The sequence below is a fragment of the Otolemur garnettii genome, unplaced genomic scaffold (genome assembly GCF_000181295.1).
Source record: "Otolemur garnettii isolate 467f Iridium unplaced genomic scaffold, OtoGar3 scaffold00022, whole genome shotgun sequence".
NCBI classification, from domain to species: Eukaryota; Metazoa; Chordata; class Mammalia; order Primates; family Galagidae; genus Otolemur; species Otolemur garnettii.
In genome coordinates, this window is record NW_003852417.1 from 3,684,686 (window position 1) to 3,704,774 (window position 20,089).

The following is a 20,089-nucleotide window of genomic DNA, read 5'->3' on the forward strand; positions in this document are numbered from 1 at the left end:
GTGCCAGGCAGCAGCAGGGCTCTGGGAAGGGACAGAATTGTAATCAGTCACAGGCTCAGCCACATACTGCTTATAAAAGCCAATGACAAGGACAAGCTGTGGTAAAAAGAAAGTGACTTTATTCCAGAGCTAGCAGTGGGGAAATGGCCAAGGCTTATGCCTCCCAGAAACCATTTCAAAGTTCCCGGTTGAGGATGGAAGCTTAAAAAGGTGTCTTGATGTGAGGAGCGTGCAGGGATGGCACGTGACCATGGCTGATTCCCCAGTCATTCTGAGTACCCAGTCTGGCACCATCTCAAAGGCTGTCATAGTTCTCTGACCACCCTGAGGTGGCTTCCTGGTGGGGTCTGGACAGTTTCAGTGCTCAGTCTCTGCAGCTTCTAAGTAGACACATAATTAGATGGAGAGAGCTTGTGGAAGGGAGGCCTGGTGGAGAGAGTGAGAGTGAAGGTCAGTGAGTCTTCATTAAGAGCACAGGAAGAAAAAAGCAGAAAGTTTCAGAATGGCACTGGGTATGGAATCAGGAGCTGAGAGCCCCAGCCAAGTGGCAGGATGCCTCCTTCAGTCTTCATCATGGCTTCTCCAGGCATCTCTGCCTGAGACAGAACTAGTGTCTCTGTATCCACATGGCAAAAAAATGATCCTCATCCAAGGTGAGCCTGGAGCATCTGAGGAATGTCAAAGGGATGTAAGAGCCAACCTAAATTTGGGACCTGAGCATCACAATGAAGGATAGTAATAGCTCATCCCTGACCACACCCACAGCAGCCCATCGCCCACAGCCAGTGCCCACAAACCCACTGAACAACAGTAACCATAATGAAGAATCCTTGAGTTCATACTAATAAGTTTTTACAAATATTAAGTATTGAGGAGAACCTTCTTTCTATTGAAGAATACAAAATAAATGATAACAGAAAAATCACCATTTTATGGTGATCATAGCAATAACTCATTTAGGCAAGCATCAATAAAAATATTAAAATGATCAGGTGAGGCCGAGGTGGATGGATTGCCAGAGCTCATGACTTGGAGACCAGCCTAGAGTACAGCGAAAACCTGGCTCTAAAAATAGTTGGGTGTTGTGGTGGGCGCCTACAGTCCCAGCTACTCAGAAGGCTGAGCCAAGAGTTAGGGGTTTCTGTGAGCTATGATGCCAGGGCACTCTACCAGGGGCAGCAAAGTGAGACTCTGTCTCAATAAATAAATTAATTAATTAATTTAAAAAACCATCAGGTGAGAAAGCTTCTTAGGGAACAGTAAAGACTGAGTCCAGAAAATACTGCCTTCACCAAATTATTAAACTACCCTCACCCATAACAGGACAGCCAGTGCTATGCATTTTTCCATGTCACACACCGTGGGCGACACCTACCCTACACAGGGAGCACTTTCCACAGGGAGCACTCCCGCCGTAAATAATAAAGAAGTGTCATCAGGAAGAAATTCCAGGCAAACCGAACTGAGGGACATTCTGCTGAATAGCTGGCCTTGGTTCTTCAAAAAAGTCAATGTCCTGAAAGACAAAGAAAGGCCAAGGAAGTGAGTCAGATGAAAGATGGTGCAGACAGGTCAAAGCCGTAAAGGACGCTTTGCAGACTGAATGTTAGGTAGTGCAGACTGGATATCAGGTAACGTGATTAAACATGCTGTAATAGCACTGTGTCGGGATCACAATGAGGAGCTGGTGATTGCATGGCAGGTCGGTGCTTAGGGGTGTGTGAAGTATCTAGCTGAGTGCCGTGAAGTCCACTGCACATTTACAAAAGATTTAACAGAAAATCGTGTGGTGTATAAATAGAGACAGATAAAGCTAACATGGACAAAACTATCAATAACTGATTCATCTAGGTGAAGAGTACATGAGTATTCATTGTGCTTTTCTTGCAGTCTTCCTATAGGTTTAGGAATCCTCCTCTGCTGAAGAGAATAGCTGGGGGTGGGAAGAGGGTAATGGGATCAGTCATTGCTCAATTCCAAGTCCAAGCAGAAGCCAGCTTTAGTCACACTCTGTTCAGCTATGCTAAGGTGGGCCACGCTCACGTAGCAAGCCATGAGGATGTGTACGAGGCCTCCAACATGGGACACTGTCCTGTGCCAGAGAGATGTCCCAGTGGGTGTATGCTGCACAGACCCCAGCCAGATACTTCCCAACCTCCTGAAGGCACAGAGGCACCTTGAAGATCAGTGGATTTGAGGCAGACATCTGGGCTGAAGAGCCAGCATGTTATCAGGATGTCCCAGCTGGGGTAGGGGGACCCAGACCCCAACACTTACCCACAGGGCTCCCACATGGCTTCACCTAGGATCACCCACCTCCTAAAAGCCAGCGTCCCACAAATCCCAAAATATTTTGCTAGTCTGCATCTGGTGGGGAATGGCTGTTTATATCGAGCACCTACCCTGTGCTTCTCAGTCACCTTCTCAGGTGGGGGTGGATTTCCTCATTTTTAAATGAAAAAAGTAAAGTTGCAGGTAAGGTCTGTCCAAGATCACGGAGCCGGTAAGGGCCAGGGCTGAGAGGTCAGCTGAGGTCTGCCCGATTCCCAAATGCCACACTCCCACATCACCAGTGTCCTGGCCTTCATGCAAAGCAGCCAGTGCAGGGAGGGGTCTACAAGGCAGAAAGATCTTCCTACTGCCCTGCCTCACCTTTGGGACCCACAGAGCCGGGGGGGGGGGGTCAGTGGCCTTGGCCAGGAACAGGTAGGCTCTGCAATTGAGAAGGTGCCCTGTCTGTGTGGTCCTGGGAACACTAAGACATCACAATGCACCCACATGAGTCAGTCCTTGTGGCCCAGATCCAGGCCACTCTCTGGAATAAACAGGGTCCACGGCCAAGGAGGAGGGAAGGGGGGAGCCTCTGCTTCATGGCAGGACTAGGCACTTCCAACCAGGACCCTCCAACAGATGTGACAAACAGATGTGCACGCAAGAGGCATTCAACAGATTCTAGATTGTTCTGTAGTCCTCACTGCTGCCATTATAAGGCTTTGATGCTTGTAAGAAAAATCTTTGTTTCTCTATTTTATTTTTCTAAAGACCAACAATTACTAATCTAGCCAGGGCAGGGCCAAGTGGAATTTCCTGTTCACATTTAGACTTGGGAGGGAGGACCAAGCACCTTCTGGGTTTTTCCACAGGCGGAGTGATGGCCTGGTGAGGGCTGGAGAGGGACAGCGTTCGGCCAGGACTCTGAGGCAGCCCAGCTCTGGCCCCTTCCCCTTCCCCACTGAGGTTTCTAGCACAAAACCATCATCCATCATAGACTCTATAGTTGCATTTTTGTGGTTTTCTTCTGCTTCATAACCTGTCCCTCATAGAAACGCGATTTCCAGAGGTTGGCTCAGAGGGCCACGTCCAAGTTACCTTTGTCAGTAGAAACCTATTTTACCTCCTTAAGAAAAAAGTTTCACTCCAAAGTGCTCCAGTGCAAGGCCTCCAGGAGCCACTGGGAGGGGAGAAAGAGAAGACTTCCTTCCCCTGCTCTGTGGCTCTGGAAATGAGCCAACCCCAGCTGGCTTGTGGTCCCAGCAACCTGCACCTCTCCCAGCCTGTTAGCTCAGAAGATGAGCAAACGTGAGGCCGCTAAGCGTCCCAAGTTTTAATTCCTGAAAAGCTTAGGCAAACAACTTGTATGAAGTGAAAAAGTACAATAGATAGGTCCATCTCCCTGAGGGGGTACCCGTTTGCTCCCTGCCCACCAAACTCAAGAAAAAGAGGGACTATCTGGGCGTTTCCCGGAGACTCCTAACCGCGAGCAGGGAGAAGGCGTCTTCTGAGTCAGTGACTGACAATGCAAGGCAGGTGGGGCGGGGCGAAGCGGCCCAGAGGCGGGGCTATCCCAAGGAGGGCGGGGCGAGATATCCCGGAGGAGGGGCGAGTCCGAGGTGGGGCGGGCCCCGCAGGGAGGGACCCGGGCAAGCCGGGGCAAGGAGGGGAGGACTCAGGTCGGGCGGGGCGGGTCCGGGAGGGGCCAGGGCGAGTCCAGAAGGCGGAAGGGTTGGGCCGGGCCGCCTGCTGAGGCAGCCCGCGGGCTCCACTCCCAGCTACCGCGCCGCCGCCCCCGCAGCGCCATGGAGGCCGGGCTGCTGCTGTTCTGCAACTGGAGCACTCTGGGCGTGTGCGCCGCGCTCAAGCTGCCGCAGATCTCCGCGGTGCTGGGGGCGCGCAGCGCGCGGGGCATCAGCCTTCCGAGTTTGCTTCTGGAGCTGGCGGGGTAAGGCCGAGGCTGCCCCCTTCCGCCCTCGCTTCTGCAGGCGGCGAAGAGCTGGGAGCGGGGAAGAGCCTGGTTCTCGGTAGGGCGGGGACGATCCCTGAGCTCGGTGTTGCAGCTGGGCGGCTAGCCTTGGGGCTGCGGGCGGAGGACTTCCCGCGGCAACTCACCAGGCGGGTTAACGGCTCCTAGTCGAGCTGGGTGTGGTATGAATTTACCGCGCATGCCCATTTTACAGATGAAAAGACTGAGACCTGGCTGAATCAGGGTGTCACAGCACCATCACCTCACACCATCAACTTCTTTCTCAGGCTTCACCTGTAAAAACAAGAGTTTGAACTGAGATCCCTAAGGACCCTTCTGGCCTTAAAAAGCTCCATGTGTTTTGGGAACTCAGATGATGGAGAGACCTTGGAGGGAAAAGAGGAAGGGGAATTAGGTCAGTGCATGAAAAGTGGGAAGGAGTTAGGCGGGGAAGAGCCGAGGGGACTCCCAGTGCCACTCTGTCCATCAAAAATCTGGAGTGGGCGCCCTGACTCCCTAGCTAAAGACCTAAACCTGAAAGGCAGAGTTGTGAAGTTTTTGGTTGGGAAGGCTGGGGTTGCAGGAGCAGGGGCAGAGGGAAAGTTTCCCTTCTGCACCCTCTGAAGGTTTGCTGGAGTGACTGACAATAGAAAGGTTAATAAGAAAAAAGGTATACAAGTTTGTTAATGTGTCTGTGCACTCCGGGACTCCTGCGAATATGAGACTCAACGCAGGGCTAGCTGGTTGAGGCTGAAATACCCTCTTCATAGGGGAGAGGGAGATGGGAGTGTAGGCAGTTATGAGGTGTGACAACTCAAAATGAGTGACTGAGGCAAAGGTATTGATCAGTGGAGGCTTATTGACCTGAACTTTGAGGATGTAACAGGGAAAATCATCTGTAGCTTGTGCTTTCTGCAGAGGGATGTGGGAATTCAGTGTTTACAGGGAAGGTCCTGGGAAGTGAAGGGAGGCAAGGGGTGGGTGGTGGGGCAAAGGCTGACACTCCTGTGAGGCTTTATTAATGCTCAGGAAATCTACATTTTACAGGTGTTTCTGATCCTGTTGTTGATTTTGCCCTGAGATATGATTTTGTGCAGGTTTGAACCCTGGAGTTCATTCCCCCGACCCCGTTGTCTGTTCCAGAGCTTTTCAGGAACCACTTGAAGCTATAGGAACAAATTCAGAAAGGCAGATTTAGTGGATGGTAAAGCAAATGTACATTTCCCTTTTGTCTTCTGGGCTTCTCAGTGGTGTGTGAAAACAAATCCACAGGGTCCCTGCTGGCAAGAGAAAGAGGAGTGAGCTCATGACTGATTTTAACCCTTACTGAAAAACTATGAGTTAATAATTTCTCTATCATTTCACTATAAAGATCCACCATCCTTATAGATGGCCTGGGACAAAGTTCCTCTGGGCTTTGGGTTAGGTGCTAGGAAGGTGAGGGGTAGAACTTCACTGTGACCCTAGGCCACCATACTGAGATTCAGTGTCCAGGTGGTCTCTGGCCGTGGAGTGGCCTCTCTGGGCAGGAGAGCCTGAGAGTGGTAGGCCTGTGTAAGGGGCTCTCTGCTGGGCTCGTCTGTGAGTGACTTGGCTGTGTTAGGGCCCAGGGAAGAACAGCTGGAGGCAGCAGGCTCTGCCACTGAATGCCAGAAGATTGTACCTCCACCTCCACCAGGGATTTGCTATAATGGTTCCTGTTCTCTGAGCACTCCTGTGTTCTGCTGCCATTATATGATTACCTTATTCAGTCCTCAGGACAGCCTTAGGAGGTCAGTACAGTATTGCTTTTATCTCCAGATGATACGAACTTTGGCCAGGGAGGTGGGGGAAGCTGCAGGCCTGGCTCTCCCCATCATCCTGCTTCTGTCCCTGCCCTCTTCCTTCTCTCCTTTGGCTGGGGTTGGGTGCAAGCCCCCACCAGATGCCAGAATTCAAGCAGAAGGTGCCCCAGGGTGACCATCACAGTCACCTGGAGGGCACAGACCCTCTCTGGATGTCAATCTGAGCAAACTGGCTCTAAAAGTTTATCTTTGAGAGCATTTGGTCAATTGGAGCATGAACCATGCCTTAGTGACACCGGAGAATCTTAGTGTGGGGAGCCGCACAGACCCTCCTCCCCTGGTCTCCCCCAGCCTTGCTTCCCTCTCCAAGTTGACTTATTTGCTGCAGAGAGTTGGCCTTGGGGTGAGAATCCTTTGGAAAAGTCCCGAGTTCAAATCTCAGCTCTGCCGCTTACTCCCTAGCTACTGGCCTCCCTGTGTCTGGGTGGCTATATTTTTGACTTAAACCTTCTTTAGCACGTGTGCTGAGGTAGAAATCTCAAATGACTTCACAGAGCTCACAGGAAGGACAAAATGTTACTGGACAAAGAGGGTCCAACCACCTGTCACTGTTCAGCCAATATGCAGAGACAGGGATTAGGTTCAAACAAACTTTATTATCAGAAGGCCAGCAGTTCTGGAGAACAGTGAGAGTAGCTTCTCCCAGACTGTTCTGTTCTTTCATTTCTAAAACCACAGTATTATATATAAAAGTTAAAAGCAAGAACCGTATTCTTATCTTAATAGTAATTAATATTTATCTTAAACAACAACCCATGACCCATAATAAACAATAGTTGACATAACCCATGACCCATACAGCAACATTCCAATTCAAAAGTTAACCTCTTAAATCAATCACCCTGAACTACTTAAATATACACCTTTAAGTTAAATATGAATTTACAAAACAACAAGAATGGGAGATGTGGGGTAAAGGTCCCTCGGACCTAACCAGACCTCAGCAGCTGTGTTATGTCTGCCCTGGCCTGATGGACTCTTATCTTATTCTCATCATGTGTGCTGATGTTAGATGACTGGTCTAATTTTGTCATAATGAGCATTTTAGTGATTACTTTTCAACTAAAAGCCACACCTCTGGGTGGTGGGACAGGGCAGTCAGCCCAGGGAACAGTAGGGACTTGGGTCCTTCAGTGAGGGGACAGGGCCTTCAGTGATTTTCTTTCTGTAAACGTTCTTTAAAAACCACCATCTCAAAGGACTGGATAGAACATGGATATGCACTCCAACTGAGCTCCTAGTGAGTTCTGGATATTCCCAAAATCATGGAGGTAATTTAATGTTTTTCTTTTTTAGAGGCAGGGTCTCCCTCTGTCTTCCAGGCTGGAGTGCCGTGGTGTCATCACTGCTCACTGCAGCCTCGATCTCCTGGGCTCAAGTGATTCTCCTGCCTCAGCCTCCCGAGTAGCTGGGAGTACAGGCGCTCGCCAAAATGCCCAACTAATTTTATTTCGAGGGGAGATCGAGTTTCCTTATGTTGCCCAGGCTGGTCTGTAACTCCTGTCCAGGGCTCTTGCGGTCCTCCTGCCTTGACTCCCGAAGTGCAAGGATTACGAGCAGCGCAGTGCAGATTGTTAAACCGAGTCCTGTCCTTCCTGCTGTAAATCCTCCTCTTCCACACGTGGGGCTCTGCGCAACTGCTAATAGGATTTGGCAGAGGAGCCGGCGGCTGCTGTGGGGCGGGCGTGTGAGCCTGTGTCCTCCTCCCGCAGGTTCCTCGTGTTCCTCCGGTACCAGTGTTACTACGGGTACCCGCTGCTGACCTACCTGGAGTACCCCATCCTCATCGCGCAAGGTAACGCCCGCGCCGTGCCCCTGCTTGCCCACCTCCCCTTGCCCCTCGCCCCTCACTCCCAGCCTCGCTCTTTCAGACGTCGTCCTCCTGCTCTGTGTCTTCCACTTCAACGGGAACGTGAAACAGGCCGCGCCCTACGTCGCTACGTATCCTTTCAGCGTCCCGGAGGCAGAAACCGGCTGGGGCTGTCATTCACTCATAATCAGCAGCAGCACGAAGCAAGGGCCTTGCTAGATGTGTGTTTTTGGATTAGACTATATATTTCCCAAATACAAATATATCTTTACAGACCAGAGGTGCCCTCGGTACAGCCCCTGGCTGGAAGTCAGAGCCTGCTAATCTCTAAAGTAAGATTGTACTACTTTATCTGAGACATTTCTTCCTTTTCTGACAATAGCCCCAAAGAACTTGACATAACGATAACGAGACACCTGCCATGAGCACCGCTGGCATACCTGGTTACCTGGCTCGCTGGCTGCCAAGCAAGGGACTCCCCTGGCCTGTTCGCAGTGCGAATCGTGCTCCTAGTCTAGGCATTAGTTTACACACTGAGCCTTGAGGTCAGAGCCCCAGTTGTGTCCAAGAGGCTGGCAGTGAGGCCTGGCTTCCCTGGAGCAGGATGAGGCTTCGTGCTACTTAACTGTTCTCTCGCTAAACCTCACATCCTTAAAAGGCCAGGGAGGTTTTCTGAACGGCAGCGGCTGGATTGGGAGTCACTTGATCCTGTGAAATTGTCTGAGATGCTTGTGCCTCCACCCACTCAGGGAGGAGGAAGGAGCGCCGGAGCCCCGAGTGTGGGCTGTGGGAATGGGATGTGGGTGTGGGGTGGTGGAAGCAGCTGGCCCAGAGTCAGACAGGACAATCCCCTCCCATCCCGCACCCTGGGCGCTCTGAGCTGCGCCTCCTCCCTCTGGGAGGCGGGGTGATAATGTCTGCCTTTCAGAGTCCTGCGAAACTAAAAGTACCAGGGACGGAGACAAGTGGGGTAAAAGATGGTCAATGCAGTGGTTTAGCCTGGGGGGCTTTGCAGCCGTCCTGCCCCCGCCTCCTCCCTCTGGGGTGGGAGAATAATGTCTGCCTTTCAGAGTCCTGGGAAACTAAAAATACCAGGGACAGAGACAAGTGGAGTAAAAGATGGTCATTGCAGTGGTTTTACTAGACTAGAGGGCTTTGCAGCTGTCCTGCCCCCGCCCCCCGCCAGGTTTCATTGAGCTCCCCGGGCCCAGGGGATCGGTTTCCCTCTGCAAAAGGAGGGTTGCCTGCTCCTCAGCACTGCAAGGCTCTGCCCTGCTGCGTAAAGGTTTTTGAAAGCAATACTATGAAGATGAAAAGCACAGCTTATCTTCGTGCAGATGGTGAGGCTGAAGATGAGAAAATGTGGGTGCTGACATAAACTTCTCACATACCTGTTTGGGCGCTGATGGCAAGTGTGTGGTGTCAGCAACGTGTTTTCAACCTGTCACTTGTGACTTAATAGAGAGCAATAAGTAGCATTGTTGTATTAACAGATATTTCACAAAGTAGAAGAATGTCTCAAATATTGCATGCAATATACTTATACTAAAACATCATTTGCTGTTGAACTGAAATTCAAATTTAACTGGGTGTCCTGTATTTTTATTTGCTAAATCTGGCAATCCTACAAAGAGATCATCTGTGGAATCTCAGTAGCTCCTACTACTGTTCAAATTTTATAAAATGTGTATTTTGAATCCATAGGAGGTGGGGTGATACAGAATTGGGCAAAAAGAAAATCACAGAAATGAACTTTAAAAATTGAGTCCTTTTTTTTTTTTGTCAGGGCTGGGTTTGAACCAGCCACCTCCGGCATATGGGGCCAGGGCCCTACCCTTTTGAGCCACAGGTGCCGCCCCGAGGGTGTCTTAAGGCAGAATTTCCAGCTGGACTCAGGCTGCTCATATTCGATCCCTGACTGACTTAGCGCAGGGCATCATCTAGTTCAAGCCCTTCATTTACTTAATGTTATTAATTATAATAGCAGTTTCTTGAGTCCCAACTATGGGATTGTAGGCACTTAGGAGGTAGACAGGGCAAGAAATGTTAAGTCCATTGTACAGGTAAGCAGACCAAGGTCAGGATATGGAAAGTGACTTGTTCAAGGTACCTCAAGGCTGGTCCTCCAGGATGCTGGCCACTGGCCACTAGCTCTCCCATGCTTACTTCAGTCATCCCTCTCTATCATTTTTACAGTGCAATTAGTGGGAAGGGAGGAATCACCAAGTCCACCTCATACCTCATACACATCCCTGCTGTGTAATATTGGTGCGCTCTTTTAAGTGCTTAACTTCTGACAATGAATTAGAGCTGCCTGGTCAGCAATTAGTGGGCATTTAAAACCATTAAGAATGTTCTCAGTCCTGGGGAACAACCCACAATCACAGGTGTCTTTGCATTTTTCTCCCATAATCTCCTTTGTTCTTTTGAACTCCAAACAGGTGTTCACTCGAAACCCTTTTTGTCTTTTCCAAATCTGACTGAGTTCTAGCAGAACCTCCCCCAGTTCCATGCTTGGTTTCTTTGTTCAAAGCTCTGTGGTCTTGGTTCATTTGCATGAGACGGGAGGGTGGCAGGGCTCTCAGGTGACCCACTGCTGTCTCCTTAGCACTTGGTAAGATTGGTGTGTTCTTGGTTCGTCCTTACCCTGCAGAAGTGGATCATAGACCTGGCCATGGTGAGTATTGCCTTTGAAAAGAATGTGAGAAATACCAGCCTGCCCTGGAAAGAACTTTTGAGATCAAATGTTAAACCTGCTATATTTTCAGTTGTATTTAAGGGATAATGGGAACAAAAGTGCAAAACTATCCAAGTATTGAAAGATATCCTCGGCTCGGCACCTGAGGCTCAAGCGGCTAAGGCGCCAGCCACATATACCTAAGGTGGCAGGTTCAAATCCAGCCCGGACCTGCCAAACAACAATAATGGCTGCAACCAAAAAATAGCCAGGTGTTGTGGCGGGTGCCTGTGGTCCCAGCTACTTGGGAGGTGGAGGCAGGAGACTTGCTTGAGCCCAGGAGTTGGAGGTTGCTGTGAGCAGTGAAGCCATGGCACTCTACCCAGGGTGACAGCTTAAGGCTCTGTCTCAAAAAAAAAAAAAAAAGAAAGATATCCTCATTTAAATCTGGGGCGAATTTTTAAAAAATTTCTTTTGGAGGGGGGCATAGGGACCAGATTAGAGAGGTAGCTAACAGTCACAGAGTGGAAAACTGAGTGTCAGTTACAGAGCTGCTTTTCCAAATACTATATCATTGATATGTGGTTAGAACAGACCATAGATAAGGGTACAGAAGAAACACCAAAAAACTGTTGCCTTTGACCTTTTAACCTCATTCCTGACCAACTTAGGCCACAGTATTTCCATTCCTGCTATGGATGGAGGCTCGCAACTGGCGTTGGCCAACCTATTCACCCCCAAACTGGAACCATTCCCCCAGCCCTGCTGAGCCCACATCCTGAGCCTCCCCTGGAGTCCTCCCTCCCCTGCTCTCTGGGGTCCCCCTGACTGCAGGAGAGCCTCTTTCCTCGGCAGCTGCTTGGGCCAGTCCTCTGGGAGCCATCTGCGCCAGTGCCCAGTGTGACCTTGCTTTGTCCTTTCTCAGGCCTGACCTGGACCCCTTCTCAACTGCTCTGCCAGGGAGCACTCCCTGTTGGTCCCTTCTCCGTAGTTCTTCCTTGTCCAAGCAACCCCTTCACTCCTCTTAAGTTATTCCACGTGCACCTTTATCATCACATTTGCCAAACTGCATTAAGGATCCGTTCACTCAGCAGAGATTATTCACTCAGGCTGACAAGGTGCTGAGTCTCAGCAGGGTATAAACCAGAGGACCCCCTTGTGAGTTTTCCTGGGAGACAGACATAAAGAAGCCTGTCTTGGCCAGGCACAGTGGTGAGTGCCTGTTGTCCTAGCTCCTCAGGAGGCTGAGGCAGGAGGATCACTGGAAACTAGGAGTTTGAGGTTGCTGTGAGCTGTGACGATGTCACCACACTCTAGACTGGACAACAGTGCAAGACCCCTCAAAAAGACTGTCTCAAAAACCAAAACAAAAAACAGCCCCCCCGTGACTTTCTTTCAGTGGTCAGTTCTCATTCTCTATCTTACCATCTCTGTGGCATTCGATGCCACAGCTGAAGCTTCGTTGAATCATTTTGTTCACTCAGCTTCTATGGGTACCTCACTCCCCCATATCTCTTCCCACTGCCCCTCACTGCACTCTCTGGCTCCTCTGCCACACGTCTCCAACCCCAGTGGTCCTAGAGCTGTGGCATACACTGGGCATGTCCAGACACCACTGCACACTGCGCTCACCTGACTTAAGAGCATCTCCCACTTCACATGTCTAAACAGTTTCTCATCTCAGCCTTACCCCTCTCTTCCTGCAAAACTGCCCCTCCTGAGGCTTTGCGGATCTCAGCTAATGGCATCTCCGTTCTCCACTGCAGAGGCTGGAAACAGTGGCATTTAGGGTCACCCTTGACTTTTCTTTTTCTCACATCCCACTGCAAATCCTTCAGCACGTCCTTATCAGTGTTGCTTTTGAAATGTATCCAGAACCTGACCACTTCTCACCTCTTCTATTTCTGCTGTGCTGGTACAAACCTGGACACCTGCCATGGCCTACCTGGTCTCCTGGCCTTTCCCTTGACTCCCTTTGGTCCCACTCAACCCAGCAGCTCAAGTTTCAGCTGCCATAGAGGCTGGCAATGGCAGGCCTGGGCCCAGCTGAGGGTGCAGGGCGCTGGGTAGTGCTGCAGGCTAATTCACTCAGACCTCTACTCTGCCGAGTAGCAGAGGGCCTGAGCACGCTGCCATGTGGCCTGATGCTTGAGTTTATGAGTTTGTCAGTTAAAAACAGCCTGGTTTTCCCCAGACTCTAAAACAATATTTCTTATTTATTTTCCATTGATAGGTGTGGATAGATAAGCCTTGTGGCCAGGCAATGATTCTTTCCCAGCTTCTCCCAACTTCTGACTAGCCCATTAGTTACCCATTGCACAGTGGAATCCATGAGTTAAAATAAACATCTCACTATTGCATTCTTTTCCACCAAACTTAGGTTTCAACCTTGTACAAATGGGTTATTACTTGACCTAAAAGTTTGGCTTCAAATATGCTTTGAGTATCTGTTATTCTGTTGCTTTTTTAACAAGCAGTCTCTTAACATTCTCACGTTTTATCTGCACACAGAATCTCTGTACTTTCATCAGTGCGGCCAGTAAGTTTGCTCAGCTCCAGTGTTTGTGGAAGACGAGAGACTCGGGAGCCGTGAGCGCGCTGACCTGGAGCCTGTCCGCCTACACCTGTGCAAGTAAGAGCGGGCTCAGGTGGGAGGCCTCTGCCAGAACCGGGTGCCCACCTCACTGTGTGGTACCTTGGTTCTGAAGTTAACGTGGTCCTGGCTGTTCAGGTAGAGCCTCCTAATTAAGTGTACCCACATTTATGAGGTTGCCCTCTGTTTTCTGCAAGACCCAGAAAAAAGAAAAGAAAAAAGTGAAAGCAAAACTCTGGCCTAATATAAAGAGTCCTGTTGTCTTTGAAAAGTATCAAGGGGTTGATTATATTGATAAACTATTTTAAAAATTTGAACCTTTATGATGTAACAGATTAGGAGATGAAAATCTTACATTGGCTTTTTAAGAAGGAATAACTTGTAGCAATGGAGATTTTCTGTGGGCTCATTGTTTGGTCTTAACTATAGAATTTGCACTGTTCATTTGGCTTCTTTCAAGAACTACCTAAAACTCTTGAGTTATCATATTAATTAGATTTACTAGTTTTAGATATTTTCATTATACTTCCTTATGACTATCCTATATTTTAAAGAACCAGTTGCTCTCTCCAAGGCTGATAATTTGGATTATCAGTTACTTTACATCCCCAGTTACTTAAAATTAAGACTTGCTAGGTTTTATTTTTAGCTTTAAAATGTTAAAGTATTATTGTGTAATATATGTGTGATTTCTAGAATTGTTAATTAGATATATTATCAAATTTCTCTGCAGGTATCTTTTTTTTTTTTTTTAGAGACATAGTCTCACTTTATCATCCTCAGTAGAGTACTGTGGCATCACAGCTCACAGCAACCTCCAACTCTTGGGCTTAGGCGATTCTCTTGCCTCAGCCTCCTGAGTAGCTGGGATGACAGGCACCTGCCACTACGCTCAGCTATTTTTGGGTTGCTGTTTGGCCAGGGCCGGGTTCGAACCTGCCACCCTTGGTATATGGGACCAGCGCCCTACCCATTGAGCCACAGGCACCTCCCATCTGCAGGTTCTTAATATTTAGATTTTTGCATATTAAATTTTCTTTAAGGAAATCTCATAAACTTGGAACTGCAGAGACCATGCCTTATAATACCTTTCAATATATTTTGAACTCCCCTCCATGCTTAACCAGTACTTAAGTATTTGTTGAATGGCCGAAAAACAGAGGACTGTAGCTTTATAGGGAAAAAAATGAACTATTTTTAAACCCAATGTTCCTTTTTGACATGTGAGGCTAACAACTTCAATATTGCTTTAGACGTGAATGTGACGTGCATTTTTAGTATTTATTCTAGTTCACCCTGGAGCAATGCAGTGTTGATTAGAGGTCTGTTTTTCCCTGTAATCCCAGGCTGTACAGTAGATCTCCTGAACTTACTCCTCCTCTCTATCTCTTTGACCAACCTCTCCCAAACTCCCCCCTGCCCCCATTCCAAGCCCCTGCTAACCACTATTCTATTTTCTGCCTCTGTGACTTTCATAGGTTTTACAAACACTTGAGATCCTGTTACCTTTGCCTTTCTGTGTCTGGTTTATTTTGTTACCACATCCATCCACATTGTTGCACGTGATAGGATTTCCTTCTTTCTTAAAGGCTGAATAGTATTCCATTGTGTGTGTAACACATTTTCTTTATCCATTCACCTGCTGATGGACACTTAGGTTGACTCCAAATCTTGGCTACTGTGAATAGTGCTGCAGTAAGCACAGGTGTGCAGACCTCTTCAAGATACTGATTCCATTTCCTTTGGATCTATACCCAGTGGTGGGATATATGGTAGTTCTATTTTTAATTTTTTGAGGAACCTCCATACTGTCTTGCATAAAGGCTGTGGTGATTTACACACACACCCCTCCCACGGTGTGTAAGGGTTCCCTTTTCTCCACATCCTCTCTCACGTTTATCTTTCATCTTTTGGATAACAGGCATTCTAACAGGTGGGATGTGATATCTTCCTGTGGTCTTAATTTGCATTTCTCTGGTCATTTGTATGTTTTCTTTTGCGAAATGTCTATTCATATCCTTTGCCCATTTTTTAATCTGATCATTTTCTTTCATACTATTGAGATCCTTCTCTATAACCTTATCAGATATTTTAATGGGCCACCTTCTTAACTGGAGTCTTCTCCATTGACTTAACACCTATTTCCTTAACGTAAGTTGCTTAATCAACAATGATTTACGTGGTGTCTGTGTGTAAAGTCTTGGGTTACAAATTTAGCAACTAAAAATTTTATAGGATTGGCTTTCTGCCTTTCAAGATATGCTAAATGCAAAATATATTAGGCAAAAGGCAAGTTTTTTTGTTTTTTTGTTTTTTTTTTTGAGACAGAGTCTCATGATGTCACTATTGGTAGAGTGCCATGGTGTGACAGCTCACAACTTCCAACTCCTGGGCTCAAGTGATTTTCCTGCCTCAGCCTCCCAAGCAGCTGGGACTATAGGCACCTGCCACAATGCCCAGCCATTCCTCCGTTGTAGTTGTCATTGTTGTTCAGCAGGCCTAGGTGGGGTTCAAACCTACCAGCTCTGGTGTGTGTGGCCGGTGCCCCAGCCAATGAGCTACAGGTGCTGAGCCAAAGGGTGAGTTTTTGAAGGATTGGTTTGATGGATTGGACCTTTCCGAGGTTAGGAAAGGTCTGCCTTGAGTTGCAGGTGGTAATATTCTCTGACTCCCAATTCACATAGCCCATGCATCTCAGTTTTAACACTTACCCTAATTTGCTAAGTGAAAGGCCATTCCAGAAAGAAGAATTAAACAAAACAGTTCTAGCTAGACCCTTAGAAAATCTTACCCTTGGCTTGACCTCAGTTTCCTTATCTATAAAGCACATGGGGAGCATTTAAAACATTGCTTTAATTTTTATTTTTTTGAGACAGAGTTTCACTCTACTGCCCTGGGTAGAATGCTATGGTGTCATATCTCATAGCAACTTCAAATTCTTACACTTGAGCAATCCTCTTCCTTCAGCCTCCAGAGTAGCTGGGACTATATACCGGTACCACGCCTGGCTATTTTTTTTTTCTATTTTTATTGGAGATGGGGGTCTCACTCTTGCTCAGGCTGGTCTCCAAGCAATCCACCCACCTCAGCCTCCAGAGTGGTAGGATTACAGGCATGAGCCACCCTGCCCAGCCTAAAACAGTGCTTTTAGTTTTAAAGAAAACTACCCAGAAGCTCAATATGTAAATGAAATTCTTTAGAAATGCTGTTTGAGGTTGAGTGGTAGGTTGGCATATGCAGACCTGGATGGGGGCTCAGCCCCCCGACTTCCCTGGACACTGAAGTATCTTCTAGGAACTGCTGCTTCTCTTGGGAGCAGTTTCAAAACCACTAGGCTGGGATGCATGGCTGGTTATTAGGTGTTTGTGAAATGTGGTACTATTTAGTTTTATGTGCTACCAAAAATCTAACAATAACGCTTAGTATTTTTGGTATATTAAAAGAGAGAGACAATAGCTAAGTGCCAAAATGTCTGAGAAGTTATTTATCGCTGCACATTTTCTTTTACAGCAAGAATAGTAACAACCTTAATGACCACCAAGGATTTTACAAGTAAGCAGAATATTTTTCTTCCCACATCTGAGTTTTATGCTATTTGTACCTTCTTCATTTGGAAACTGGCTAAGGGCTTAATAGATGGACTCATCGGTAATGGTTTATAGATTTAGAAGGAGGCAACAATCAAAGTATTCCTAGCTTTCATCAGTCACCCTTTTATTATTAAGCATCTACTTCTGTAGTCCAGGGGAAAGAATATGCACAAGAGAGTAGATTCCTATCATCATGGAGCTTCTACTTAAGCTGGGGAATTGGCCATGAAATCATCACACAGTTAACTATTGGGTCATGTTGTGAGATATGAGGATGGCAGGATGAGCACGCAGGAGAATCTGACCTAGTTGGAGAGAGCTGGGAAGATTAATCTGAAGAATAGTGAAATCTGAGGAGAGGGAGGGGGTACAGTTAAAAGGAACAGCATGTGTGAAGGCCACCAGCCAAGAGAACACAGGCTTGGGACACTGAGAGAACTCCAGCAAGGCCAGGGTGCAGGGGGAGTGGGGGGAGAGACAGGGGAGTGAGCTGCAGGAGCCTCAGAGCCCACAACCAGCAGGAAGAAGCCTCTGAAGGCTTTTTAAGCAGCGGAGTGGTATACTCACTTGACTGTATGTTCTTGTTGTTGTGGGTGTTTTTTGGTTGTTTTTTTTAAGGCAGAGTCTCACTTTGTCACCCTGGGGGTAGATTGCCGTGGTGTCATAGCTCATAGCAAACTCCAACTCTTGGGCTCAAGTGATCCTCTTGCCTCAGTTTTTCTGTTTTTGTATTTTTAGTAGAGATGGGGTTCTCACTTTTGCTTGGGTTGGTCTTGAACTTCTGAGCTCAAGCAATCCACCCGCCTCAGCCTCCCAGAGTGCTAGGGTTACAGGCGTGAGCCACTGTGCCTGGCCACTTTTTTTTTAAAAGAAAAAGCTGTGATGGAGGAGAAAATATTTTGATTAATTAAAAAAAGAATTGAGTAATTCCTTAGCCGGGTTTCAACTCCCAACTTGAGCATATAGTATACATCTTTGAAAAATGATTAGAACAGATAGTGTCACCTATGAAGACTGGAAAATGTCCTGGGTACATACTCTTTAAGCTAATTATTACTTAATAGAGAAACACTACTTCAGAACAGAGAGAGCCATTTGTTAGTCTCTTTCTGGAGGTTGTACCTTTGGTTCAAATACCTTTTATCACCTCTGACTGTAGGATTAAAATTGTTCTGGTCAAAGAATAAACTTCTATCAAGTGGGAAATAGGAAGAAAAGGACAAGTCTGGGTCTTCTTGACTGGACTTGAAGACTTGCCAGCATCATTGTCAGCATGCAGAGTCAAACCATAACTAAATAACAAAACAAACCTATACATCAAAAACTAAGTTTGAAAGCTTAAGAATATTCTAATTGGGTTTTTTGTCTGTGATAGCTGTTCCTGAGAGTTATCCATTTATCTGGAGATAACCTTTTGTAATTTTTTTTTTTTATTGTTTGGGACTCATTGAGGGTACAAAGAATTAGGTTACACTGATTGCATTTGTTAAAGTCCCTCGTTTAATTGTGTGCTACCCCCAAGAGGTGTGCCGTACACGTGAGCCCCCAGCCCCCTGCCTCTGGGGATAACTTTTTGAATGCAGTTTAGCTAGTATCTTACGTGTGTTTTATAAACACAAAGACATCTCAACCCTCATTAACTTCATTTATTAGGAGAGTGTTTGTACCTTAAAGTGGAAGTTAAGTCATTGTTAAATTTTGGGGGGTTTTATTAACATTTTTAAGGAAGAGTAACCTTTTCATGTTTATTTCAGTATAAAATATGCTTGGACATTTGGGCCCGTTTTCCTGTTAAGAAATGTAGTGCAAGAATTAGCAGAATGTTATTACACTACCTTTACTTAATAAGGAATGTTCTGAGATACCAGCACCCTTGAGGGGACTTTTAAAAGTTTACCACTTCTTAGCCAAAGCCAGATGGCTCTAAATTAACCTTTTAAGATTTATTATTTATTAGGTCAGGTCAGGTGGCCAAAAGTAGTCATTATGATAGAAGTTCATTTCCCCCCAAATACTTGGAACCAAAGTTGTTCAATGTTTTCACGATCCATAGTTAAGGGGATCCATCACTTTAGGGGTGGGGGGTGAAGTTTTATTTGGGATTATACAGCTGTACCATGTGAAAAGTTTTTAATATACTTTTTTATTCTTTTGGTTAATTTCAGTTCTTACACGTTTTGTGATCATGCTAGCTTTAAATATATGGGTAACAGCTACAGTACTTCGCTACCGGAAGATGGTTAAAAAGGCTGAATGACAGATATTCCTGCACACAACGTGGATTTTGAATGACTGAACTAAAGGAAAAGGAAGCCCCTTGTTAAATCAAGGTCTTTTATACTCATTTCAGAATCTTTGGCCTTTTTAAACTTGAAGAGTCACTTTAACACTTGTTTAAATGCCAATTTCCCTTCCCTTTCCCCATTTCTAGCGATCAGACATCCGTAGTTTTAAGAAGGCTGGCGACTGGTGGAAGTCATCCAAGAAGCCCATTTTGAGCAGACCACTTTCACCCTTACTCTTCAAGTTATGACTAAGTTCTCTCAGAAGAGCTAACTGCATTTATTTTTCAGATTTTCAGAATCTTTTAAGAAACAAATCCTCTCCATGACAAAAAAAAAAAAAAAAAAAACGTAAATGGAGTGGGATTTTGCTCAAAGTCAGAAATGGAGTGGATCTGTAGTAAGTTACTAGGGTTCACTTTCTGGGACTGTTTGATTGTAACAGATGTCACAGGATGGGCTTGTATATCATAATACGCATAATAATACCTGCCTAGGCTCTATCTAGCAAGGGAGGCATCAATGCAATTGGCTTGAGTTTGTGTACCAAGAGAGTCTTTTAACTCACACTGTGCCTAATAAAAGCTGTTAGCAGTTGCTATTTATGATAAGGAAATCCCAACAAACTTTTTGATTGAAGCACAAAGCTTTTTGAAATGGCCACACCTATGCAATTAACCACTACTGGAATTTGGTACCAACTACCATTTTGTCTATTGAAAATAAATGTAGTAAAGAATACTGCAGGGTTCTGCCCAGTTCTTATGAATTTTATTCTCAGTATCTTATCCTAAACATGTTAGGATTATTTGTAAGCTGTATTTTCCTCTAAGATTTTATAAATCCTAACACATTTAAAGATTCACTTTCCCCTTTTAATTGAAGGCATTATTCTATACGCAGTAAATGATGTCTATTAGAGAATGTATGGTTTCCTATGTAAAATAAACTTTCATATTTTGAAAACTCCGCTATCACTTGTTTTAATGTGACTAATTTTGTTGTGTAAGGTGTAGTTTTTAAAATAAACTATGGTGTTTTAGAACGTCTTGG

General features: G+C 46.3%; 1 protein-coding gene across 1 annotated transcript; it reads left to right on the forward strand.

The window, feature by feature from the left end:
* Positions 1-3,996: 3,996 nt before the first annotated feature.
* On the forward strand, positions 3,997-19,328 carry PQLC3 (PQ loop repeat containing 3). Its single transcript, XM_003787526.2, has 7 exons — positions 3,997-4,219; positions 7,797-7,879; positions 7,956-8,025; positions 10,514-10,571; positions 13,083-13,203; positions 16,675-16,716; positions 18,920-19,328. Exons 1-7 carry the CDS (start codon positions 4,077-4,079, stop codon positions 19,009-19,011), a joined length of 609 nt encoding a protein of 202 aa, XP_003787574.1. The 5' UTR covers positions 3,997-4,076; the 3' UTR covers positions 19,012-19,328.
* The last annotated feature ends 761 nt before the right edge of the window (positions 19,329-20,089 follow it).

What these genes read in the sequence shown, in the direction of transcription:
- PQLC3 (XM_003787526.2), top strand. Translation starts at nt 4,077, where the DNA reads ATGGAGGCCGGGCTGCTGCTGTTCTGCAACTGGAGCACTCTGGGCGTG. An exon ending in GTCCGCCTACACCTGTGCAA is followed by an intron (nt 13,204 to 16,674) that starts GTAAGAGCGGGC and finishes TTTCTTTTACAG; the next exon opens with CAAGAATAGTAACAACCTTA. An exon ending in GACCACCAAGGATTTTACAA is followed by an intron (nt 16,717 to 18,919) that starts GTAAGCAGAATA and finishes GGTTAATTTCAG; the next exon opens with TTCTTACACGTTTTGTGATC.